This window comes from Xiphophorus maculatus, chromosome 16 (assembly GCF_002775205.1).
Source record: "Xiphophorus maculatus strain JP 163 A chromosome 16, X_maculatus-5.0-male, whole genome shotgun sequence".
Classification (NCBI taxonomy): Eukaryota; Metazoa; Chordata; class Actinopteri; order Cyprinodontiformes; family Poeciliidae; genus Xiphophorus; species Xiphophorus maculatus.
The window spans coordinates 7,569,142-7,580,505 of NC_036458.1; the positions used below are offsets into that span (position 1 = coordinate 7,569,142).

Sequence of the window (11,364 nt, forward strand, 5' to 3'; positions counted from 1 at the left end):
CTTTGCTTGGCCTCCTGTCTCCGTAATCTTTCAACGAGAGTCTCTAATCTTCAAGAAAGTGGTTAATCTACTTGCCTGTGTCTGTCACTGTGTGTTCAGCTAGAAGGGGCCGAGCTTACATTTAGAAGAAAAGAAGAGACCTGCTTTTTAAAGGTCTCTTCCTTCGTCTGTTTAGCAGACTGAAAGCAGAGCATGAGTGAAAAACGAGAAAAATTTTAATTAGAAAAAGGTTTTGAAGCATAACCAAAGCAGCAAAGAAAAAATGTGCAACTGGATTAAAAGAATTGAGATAATCGACACTATTTTGAAAATTCACTTAAAAAACATTCACTTTTGATCATGGAAAGTCTGAATTACTTTTCAGACAATGAAAGAATCCAAAAAACTTTGCCAGAGCTTTATTTGTGTATATTGGACCAATCAGCATTTTCCTTAAAAGTACTGGCAGCTTTGAAGTGACTTAGGTTTGTATTTGTCTGTGTTAGACGATGTGCAGTATTTTCCAAACTGGTTTCAAACCATAATGATCACTTATTAACCCCAAATCTGTTTACAATAAACCTACCAGTATGTATGCGACACTTCTTCACATTTCAGTCAGATACTTAGATGTGTTTTATTGAAGTTGTATACCACCTCAAAGTTGTCTATAGGTGTGAAATGGAAAGAAAACAATACATGTGCTTTTAAATGTTTTCCAAAAGCTTTTCACCATGTTCTGATAGACTACTTTGAATTTTGTGGCTGTAATGTGTCAGGAAAAATGATTTTTGCTGCATTTAGCCTAACTTTTGCAAGACTCAAGTATGTTTTCTCACATTCTTAGTTGAAAAGCGCAAATTTCTAGATCTAGCTTTTGTCTATCATTATTATCTGCATTTCCTGTGAAAAACAGCTGAGTTGCTGATTTCGCCACAGAGCAGCATCTCATTCCCACAGTATAAACGGAAGATTGTTAAATTTGCCACACTAAGAAGGGTAAAGCTGACTCGCTTCACAGTGAGGCAGACCTAGACCTAGAGCGAGAGAGAGAGACAGAGGGGAAGAATGGAGGAATTGGAGTAGTTGCAGAGTCAGGAGAGAGCCAGAGCCATTGCAACGTTACTAATGAGCAACAGGTGTTCGGGGGCAGAAGCGTAGAAGCCATCTGTACTGCTGGAAGACATCTATCCACATACACAGTGAAAGACAGAAACGCACGCACAGTCAACCCATTGACACCGGTGGATAAAGTATAATGTGTCAGTCATGCAAGTGTGCTGTGCTGGGTCATCACTTGACCTTCCTGTTGCTTTGAAAGCTACCAGAGCCGAATTGTGACCTCGGTCAGATCAACCTTGGTCACCTCAGACGGACGAAAGCACGCACTAAATCACAGATGCTGACAGCCCTCCCGACTGATTTCAGGAACACAGAATGAACATGATATTGTACAGTGATCAATGTTTTTTTGTCTGCACACAGGAGAATAAGTTCAACCCAGAGGTGGTGGAACACATCTACCAACACAACGCCATTCTTAAATACACCCAGGGTCCCCTCTATGCTCCTCTGCTTCCTTTCCCTTACGGCAATCTGGAGCACACATGTGAGTACCTGCAGATTTACATGTCAAACATGACAAAAGCTACAGTTTTATTTTAGTATCTGTACTATGCGATCTTATCTCTTCAGACCACAATGGGAAGGGCTACGGCTCAGTGCGTGAGGAGGCGGTGAAGCTCTTCAACTGCCTGCAGCAGCTGGAGTCGGCTCGGGAGCCGATTCCAATCATCCAGGGCGTGCTGCAGACCTGTCTGGACCTGCGGCCCCTCCGTGACGAGGTCTACTGTCAGCTTGTGAAGCAGACCAGCCATACACCTTCTCCGAACACCGCTGCGCATCTCCGTTACTGGCAGCTCCTCACCTGCATGAGCTGCACCTTCCTGCCGGGGTCCACCGTGCTCAAATATCTGAGGTTCCACCTCAAAAGGTAAAAGCTATTCAAAGGCTTACTCTACTCTATTAGAATATATTGGAAGCCTTTTTATATATACATTTGGAAAAATAAGGAAACACATAGGCTGGTATGAGATTCTCATTGGCATTTTGAGTGTAATCTGATCACCGATGAGCAGAAGTTGTACCTGATGCAAAGTAATCAAATCTAAAATATTGCAGAAATAATAATACAATTTCAAATAAACACACTAAATTTAATAGTTTTATGTGTTTATTTTGAACAATTTTTATCCTTTTTGCTGTTCAAGTATTAACACGGTATAACATGTTAATATTAGTTGTTTGTCAATCAGGCTATCTGATCTTTTAGCAACCCTTCTGTCAGCATTATAGCTTCCTCACAAAGGTTTTAAAGCAGTGCAGTGTCATGGGTTTGGACAATGGTGAGTGATTCTCTTTATGCTCAGATTTTACAAGTTTCTATTTAGAATCCTTCTGAAGTCCCTGTTTTGACTGGGACAATTGAAGCTCACCAACAATCTCAATGTCTTCCATCCATCATAGCTGCTGTACAAATATAGAATATAGTTACAGCATTTATTGGCACTTGTGTTTTGTGAACATGTTCATTTTGTTTGAATGCACGAAATGTTTTCCTTTGGAAATGTTACGGTCTCAACTCTACCGTAACGTCATTCAGAGTTCCGGCATCCAAAACAACCCAAACACATGCAACTGGAAAAAACTGAGGCCAAAATGGCACTTTTTCTATCATTAGAAGGATTTGAAAAAATACTTTTAAGAGTTTTAAATTGAAACCTTTTAAACCTTACCAAGGACTGACATCAGTACCTTTTTTTTCTAAAACATGTTTTTACAGATTTTTCTCTTTTTTTTTACCTTCAGAGATGCTCTGAAGTGGATTTGCTCACATTAAACACTGATCAAATAAATCTTTATGTACAGAAATTACCTTTCATATTTTACCTGTTGCATTTTCAAGCAAAAAATAAAGGGGTTTTTTATATTTATTTTTCTATCTCTGACTCAACTTTGTGCAAAGGGTTTTATTGAAGAAAAGAGGAAAACAAAGGAACATTTCGTTTGGCATTGACATTTTGAAGTAACAGAGTGCAGTTGTCAGATTTTACATTGGACTGAGCTGAGTTAAACTGAATGTGACATCAGGCCAGAAGTTGGTTACTGGTGACAGGGAGGAGCCTGCGATGCAGAACAGGTTTAGCTGGGAGATGAAGGTGAACCAGTAGTGGCAGGGAGACTGTAGAGTCTAGACGTTGGACAAAAAGCAGGCGCCAGTATCCCTAACCACTAGTTTAGATATAGTAGCATGATATGCTCCACATTGTTAACATGCTCCTGAGGACAGATACAGTGTTCGAGGGCTGGATTTGCAGGTCTGAATTAGCCCCTCTGTCAAGCCTGCTTATCCAAGTTGTTAGCAGTCCTGAGCCTCCTGCTCTAGACTTTCCAACACTGTGCCATCAAACCGCCAAAGTTTTCTATCTATGTTTCTACACTGGGAATTGCCCTCTAGCTAATGGAACAGTTGCATGCAATGGCAATTTATAATAACACTGTGGAACTCGCTGGCTCTGTGTTTTGATATGTCTTGCTGTCGCTCTCACGCACTTTCTCTCTCTGCGGATCAGCGCTGAGGCTGCAGCTGGGCAGGAGCTGAGTCTGGAGCTGGGCACCGGGCCCAAAAACCACTCCTCCTCCTCTCCCCCGGTGCCCTGAGAAACCCCCGGGGAATGTCTGCTGTCAGAGGGAATAGGCCAGGAGAAAGAAAGCAGACCAAGAGGGGGGCAAGAAAGCAGGAAGCTGCAGAAAGGGCCAAAGAGGAGAGTAAAGGAAGGATCGCAGAAGCTCAGCGGAACATTCCTGATTATGTTTCAGCAGGACAAATCCCACCCTGTGGCCATACAGTTATGAGATGGCAGGACATTGGAGCAAATAAGTGTGCTTCTCTGTGTCTGGCAAACAGTTTCTTAGATTTTTCGGTCGTATGTGCGTTTCGATTTTTAGATGAATGTTTGAGCATTATTGTTTCCTTCCTTTCCCGTCTCTCTCTGTTTACACAGGGCTGAACTATTAGCTCCATTACACCATATTTCACGCCCTTTATTGCTCACAGAGTGTCAGACTTCAGGCTCCATTTGATATTTGTGCACCTCTTCCCCATCCCCTCCTTTTTCTTTTTTTTTTTAAATAATTAAACGTGCACTGAGCTTCACCTAGCACTCCTGGACAGTCCGCTGGGAGGAAGCAGCAGGTCACTGCCGCTCACAGGAGCGGAAACACCTCTTCCTATTTCCAAAGTCAAATATGTTTTCTTTACCATTATGTTTTTATTTGAAGGAGTGGGTGATATTGACTCTTAAGTCTTTAACAGGTCGAGTGAAAACATTTCTCATTCCTTGCCTCATTTACTTTTAACATTTCCGGACTGAGAAAAGGTAAAGAATGAAGCTCAATCAAAGGGATGATGTGGAAGGATAAAAGGTACAAAGATTGGGCCTAACATCAACAGGATTAACAAATCCTCTCTTTCTAAATCATGAATTGTAGTTTATATTGCATGTGCACAGATGCAACATATTTTCATTCTCTCATCCTATTCCTGCTTCCTGCAGAATTCAGAGCCAAAGTCCTGAATCCGAGATGGATAACTATGCATCGTTCATCAGCGAGGCTTTGGAAAAAACAAAATGCCGCGAGTGTGTGCCATCGTGGGAGGAGATCCAGATGCTGATGAACCGACAGGAGATGCTGTGCACCGTGCACCACCCTGGCCCTGGCTCCTGCCAGCTCTACATCAGCTCTCACACCACTGCCAATGAGGTTTGGGAGCATTTATCAGTGTTCAGCTTGTATGGCTTAAGCCATTCTCAAGCGCTTCAGATTCTTGCACGTGTTTTTGTTCAAATTATGAAAGACGCCTTGGATTCAGAGCCTCAACAACCCCAAACTTTTTTCCAAACAGTCTTCTCCTCTGCCTTTCATCAGGTGGTCCGAAGGATGCAAGAGAAGCTGGGCCTTCAAGACAGCAAAAATACATTTGCACTGTATGAGCAGAATGCACTGTGGGAGCAGCCAGTCACAGGAAACTCTCTGATCGCAGACGTCCTGACCAGGTATGAAAGGGATTTGTGGTTTTCACGTTTTAAAAAGCAGGCAGTGCCAAAAATCTGTCACAAATCAAAGCTATTTGTGAAATCAAGCATGCCTCTAATGCAGAGGCAGACTGTGTATTACAATGCAATACATGATCTCTAGAGTATTATTTACTGGCACCACTTCTGTTTCTGCAACTTCTTTTTACCGGTAGGACAGCATTTGATCTATAATATTGTACAATCTTGGAGCATACACAGAGATGTTTGACCAATCTCAATTTAGGTCTTAAATTGAAATGGCAAAAAAAACTGACTTTATTTCTGGCGATCCATTTCTTTACGTTGGATTCTTATCCAGATTTTTATTTTCACTGTTTTAGTATTTCAAACTATTCATAATGTGGTGCACTTAAGATTTTCTTGTTTTTTTTAAGTAGAAATTACCCACACATCTTCCACCATGCTTAACAGTGGATGTAAAATACTTTCTCACATATCCATCTTTTCACCTGGGGTATTTGTTGTGCTGCTGGGTTTTAGTCTGATCTGACAAAAGTACACAGCTCCAGTGAACATTTTTGATGTTAGGAGAGAAAACACTCAGCACATCTTTCTCGTCTAACTGGTTGGCCTGCAGAGAGAGTCTAATGGTTGTTATGGAAAATTGGTGACTTCAAGATGACTCTTCGTGGCAGTTCAGTGAGCTGCCAAGATGTTCCAACCGTCCTGCTCACAGTGCGTAGGCGACACAGTTCAAGTTGTTTCAAACTTGAATAGTCTGACTGTAAATATCTAGACGTTTAGGTGAGGAGTTATTTTTGTAGCTGTTTGCTGATGCATTGAAGGTCAACACACTCTTATCTTACTTTACTGGCATGGACTCTTGTCTTTCTCATTCTGAAGGTTGGCTGAGAGAAATGGGCTCAGTAATTTAAGGTGAATTTACTTTTAGGCTTTTTTTTCTTTTGATATATATAAATATTTTTGCTTTTAATTAGATGCTACATCTTTGCTTGTATCTTTAAGTCCATGTGAGCTTTTCTGTTTTTTCTGGCCAAACCTGACAGCCTACTTGGAAAAAGGACTCATGTAATTAGTTGCAGAAACTACAGTAGTAAGATTAATTTGATTATTGTTTCTACAACAAATACTCTCAAATTGTGTGGGGATAGGATAAACACAAGCTGTCTTTACAACTGTATTACATTAACTGCTCCTTTTCCTCTGTCCTCTCTGCAGCTTCACTACCAAAGAGTCAGAGTCTCAATCCCAGTGGAAACTGTGTTTTAAGCTCTACTGCCTGTTGGACGCTGACAGCATATCAGTGGACAGCATCGAGTATTTATTCCTCTTTGAGCAGGTAATGTTGCAATAAACCAAAACAGTATTTTCTCTTTCTGCTATCACCTTAATAAGTGACCAGTGGTGAGATGTGATTTATGGCCCTGCAGCAAGGCATTCTTCCTACTCTGTTGGATTATTCATGATTTTACAGGACAATATTGAGTCACAGTCAGTGATTGCAGGAGAGAACATAGAAAGCATAAAAAGTATGACTAAGAGTGCTGGTTGCAGTGCAATAGGGTTGAAAGGTAGCTTCATTACAGCATTTTTTCCTGAGGACTTCTATAAAAGATTTATAAGGTGCAATAAAACAGGGTGGGCCAAAAAATGATTGGATTCAGGTTATTAGTAACAGCCATGTCCTTCCGTCTCTCCTGGTCTTTCCGCTGCAGTGCCATGAGATGGTGGTACGTGGTCAGCTTCCAGCATGCGAGGAGGACCTGCTTTCCCTGGCGGCCCTCAGGCTTCAGAGCCTCATGGGCGACTTCAGCACGCACTCCCCCTTCCCGCCTCTGGACGAGCTTTTCCCCGGTCACATGCTTGAAACGCGGGTTCTCATGTCGCTCTCGGCCCCGCAGGCGGCGCCCCCCTGCCAGGTGGGGGGTCAGGACTGTCCCACCACCCAGCGGTTCCCTACAGGCCTCCTGGCCGGGACGCTGTGGAGCCACTCGGCCACGGTCGCTCACAAGCAAAAGATGGAGAACGATAAGCGCCTGCGCAGCCGGCTGAAGGAGGAAGCGGCAGTGGTGACGACGGCCATCTTGGAGCGTTGGAAGGGTCTGGCTGGGTACAGTAGCAGGGACAGTATGGCTGCCTACCTCACAATTGCACGCCAGTGGTCGGGCTTTGGATGCACTCTTTATGAAGTGGACTTTTACATTGTGAGTATTTTTGATGGGAGTCGCTTGAGGTTTGGAATTGCTCCATTCTCTCATTTTTAATATTTTTTTCGTGTGTGTTTGTAGAGTTCAAAAGGGAATTTCTCTCAGAAACTGTGGCTGGGTGTCGCTGCTACATCTGTGTCCATCTACAAGCAGGGAGAATCAGAGGCCTTGGAGTCCTTTCCTTATGGCCAGATTTGCTCTTATGGCGTATCTGACAGCAACACCTTCAAGATCACAGCTGGCGATCGGGATCTAATATTTGAAACCAGCAAGGTAAAGTGGCACACACATCCCAAGTCTGCAAACACAGGGTAATAAACTCTACTCATCTCCTTTGCAGTCTTTGCAGAGACAAGGAGTCTTATCAGCAAGTTGCGTTCTTCAGTATAAGAGAAGAGGCACACTGTCTTCTCACCATACCCCTTCTCTCCCTTCCAGCTCTTTGACCGACTTAAAAAGCCCTCGTTATTTCAGTCTGAATCGAGGGCACACAATCTGCCACCTCTGTCTAACAAGTTGTGACCACCACAAGTTAAACTTCCTGGTATTAAATGCCGTCGGGGCTGAGCTTTATTGCTGTGGTTAGATTAAAATATTAGGCTAAACATTTCTCAGAACTGTGGATGCTCTTCCAGAGAGACACCCCCTCCCCCCTGTTGAGAACAAATCTTGCCTTTCACTACACTGACTTCCTTGCATCTTCCCACACGGAACAAAAAATCCCTCTGTGATCTCTCATGAGGCACAAGAGTGGCTTTTATTTATTTATTGGGCTCACAGGCAAATTGGAGTGCAGCTCAGTAAGACTTCTTCTTTTATGAACCTAAGTTCTTATAGTGGTGTGACATCAGTAGGAAGGGGTTTGCACCACTGGGCACAGAACATAAAGGTGATTTGATTATCTCTGCAATTTTAGAGGCTGAATGAAAGGATTATTGTTGGCCGTTTTACTCAGAGCTGTTCTTTTGAGGGAACACATTAACAGAAAAAATTGTTGTAGCAGTTTTTATTGGTCATGTTTATTTAGGCCAAGTAAAAATTTACACAATGTTCTCTCAAACTAATATATACAGATTTCAGTGTCTTACAAAAGTACTCATACCCTTTGATATTTTTTCCCATAAACACAAACTCAAAGCCATATGTTTTAGAAGTGTAGAATTTTACACCTAATTAAAAAAAAAATAAGAATGTGAAAACTGTGGCATGCATTTGTATTCAGGTCCCCTGGGTTAATATGTTTGAGAACCACCTTTCAGTTGGTAAATCAGCAGTTCTGTGTGGGATGCTAAAAGCTTCAGGTGTTGTTTAATCACCTAATCCTGCTTCAAACCTCTTCATAACTTTCTTCCTGACCTGTCTGCTGTGTTCCTTGTTGTTCATAGTTCTTTTAGTTCAATAATATTCTCAAAAAAAGCATCGAACTGCCTTCACATCTGGATTCTATAAATAATTAGGTGAGTTCTGATTGAACTAATTTTCTTTAGGGTTATCAGATTTAAAGGGATTATGTTATACATGCCACACTTCAGATTTTTATTTGGAAAGAAAAACTCAAAATAGCTACTTTTATTTTACTTCATAACTATGCACTACTTTGTGGTTATCTAACATAAATGTCTTAATAAAACACATTGAAGGTTGTGATTGTAAATTGGCAAGACGCAGACAAATTCAAGGGTTATGAGTACTTTTGCAAAGCTCTTGGTCAAACTAATGATATATTTGCACAATGTTTCTATAAAGGGGTGTGCACTGCATGTCCTCAATAATTGCTAAATATCTGCATCATCTGCTTCTGGTCATTTTTCAATCAGTTAGATGACATAATCTGTCTCCACCCTCCTGTGACAGTGCCAGACACTGAGACTGCCACCAGTTTGACCTCTCTATGTCTCTGCTTCTCTCTTCACCACAGCTGACTGAGATCATGCAGCTCATGAACGCCTATTTCAGTGCCATCCATCGCCAGCGAGGTAAAGGAGAGGATGCAGACACCATAACCTTCACTGAAAGCACAGACGTGGGCCTCCGTCACCTGGCTCCGACACCGACCCCCACACTTCTGGAGCTGCCCTCTCACCCCGTCTAAGAGGAACTCTTACCCACACCCCTTCACACCATCCTCCTTCCCATGGGGAGGTTCAGGCCCAGTCCTGAAGATCCTCGGCCTCCTCCGCTGGGAATGGTGCTGCAGCCAATACAAAGAGAGGGCTGTTTTCCATCCCCATCTATAAAAACAAACTTTCCTCGAGACTTCCAGCTAAAGAAGCTGCTCTTAGAATGAAAAGCTTGAGATATGGTGCAAGGAAGGCTTGGAAATGCACAAAAACCAGTGCCGTTACTGATGAGGTGTTGCACCTCCCACCCCCTCTTCCCACCATGCATCCATCTTTACTACTCTAAACGGCAATAAACCCAACCCCAACTGCACCGCACCCTCCTCGGCGAGATGTTGGCGTGAGTCTTACTACCACCGCAAACATTAAGACTTGCAGCGATCATAAGCCGTAGAGCTACCCTCATAAAGCCCCAGCTCAGAGCGAAAACACTACCCTCTCCTCTCGCTCTCTTGCTCTGTGGGTGCCATATTGGATTTGCCTTTCCTAGAAGGCAGACGTCCCTCGTGCACTGCTGGAAAAGTATTGAGAATGTTCAGTGACACACACACACAGCCTGACTCCCCCCTGCTCTTCATCAGTCAGTTTTCATAAGATCCCGGCTGGGCTTCTATTACCTAGAACTGTTGATGCAGAGAGGTCATGTGAACTTGGAACTGGAAGCAGATGTTGGAGCTCTGCGGCTGAGTCACTCTGGCAGCAGTAACTGCACAGCCTCCTGCCAGGGTGTCAATCTGATCACACAAAAAAACATTTCATTCATGATGCATTCAGGTTTATAAAGAAATCAAAGGATTTTTCGAGCTGTTTTTAACAAATTGCCACCAAATGCACTGATTTCCTCCCTTTGTTGAGCTGCTTGTCTTGGATGTGGTCCTGGACATGAAACTTGGAGAACACCCAACACCTGACCCAGTGCAGGACTTTTCTGCTGAAGATAACAGGTGCTTCTTTGTTTATTTAAACAAAGGAACACCACAAAGCTTTTACCATGCCAACCGTTACCATGCAGTGCCCCATGTGTCACCTGGCATTCAAGAAAAGACTTTTCTCAAGTGGATGCTTATGTATTATTTATGCAGATTTTTTTTAACTTGTCTTAAATGTAGATCCAGACTTATCTTTACATTAAGTTTTCTGTAAGTGACCAGGACCATAGGTCTGTTTGGTTCTGCTGTTAATTCTTTCTAGCGCCTGTTTTTCTTCTAGTTTTCCTTGAAAAGCCAAACTTGGACCAAAGACTAATATTTTTTATAAGCTTTTAGAAGAAAAATCCAACAAACAGACAGAATCCCTAATCATCTTTAGATGTCTTCCAAGATGAAGAGCCTGTTGTATTTTCTTTGTAAGGATAATCCTAAATTCATGTCTGCTACACTAGAAATGTAACCAGTTTGAACACTTTTGTGTCTACACCACGAAAGGCCTTGACAAGTCATTGCCCTACCCTTGGTTCAGAAGCAGGTCTTTAGCTTTTTCCACTGCAGCTGCAGGCAGCTCTTAGCTAGATATTTGTAAAGGAAAAAAAAAAAAACTGCAGATGTTCTTGCTTAGTATTAAGCTTGTCTGTAAGCTGCATGGTACCTTTTTTATGTAATGTGTATATTTAATTGCACTATTTTTAACTAACTTGGGAGTGCAATAAAAACTATAAATACTGTAATTAATAAAAATAAATACCCATTTTACCTTATTGTCAGTGGTGCTTCATTTCCTGAAAGGAGGTTGGGGAGGAATATGTGTAAAATGTTTGAAAATGTTATGTAAAATCAGCTTTGAGCTTTATATGGTTAGAACATCATTCCCTCATCAAAGTCATACTAGTAATGTTTCTTTGATTTCTTGAATGTTTGAGGAAATATTGACTCTCCTATGGTAGTTATTGGAGGTTGCCTTAACAATTATTCTTACAAAGGGCTGCCTATTTCCACAAAGCTC

The 11,364-nt window shown here is 42.1% G+C and overlaps 1 protein-coding gene across 1 annotated transcript in view; it reads left to right on the plus strand.

The window, feature by feature from the left end:
- plekhh3 (pleckstrin homology, MyTH4 and FERM domain containing H3) overlaps positions 1-11,114 on the plus strand; it is a 37,527-nt gene extending 26,413 nt beyond the window's left edge. The window contains exons 6-13 of the mRNA XM_023348904.1: positions 1,465-1,588; positions 1,675-1,972; positions 4,596-4,803; positions 4,969-5,096; positions 6,318-6,438; positions 6,815-7,303; positions 7,388-7,579; positions 9,225-11,114. Of these exons, the coding sequence (XP_023204672.1) occupies positions 1,465-1,588; positions 1,675-1,972; positions 4,596-4,803; positions 4,969-5,096; positions 6,318-6,438; positions 6,815-7,303; positions 7,388-7,579; positions 9,225-9,398 (1,734 nt within the window). The 3' untranslated portion in view covers positions 9,399-11,114. The remainder of the gene's footprint in view (positions 1-1,464; positions 1,589-1,674; positions 1,973-4,595; positions 4,804-4,968; positions 5,097-6,317; positions 6,439-6,814; positions 7,304-7,387; positions 7,580-9,224) is intronic.
- The last annotated feature ends 250 nt before the right edge of the window (positions 11,115-11,364 follow it).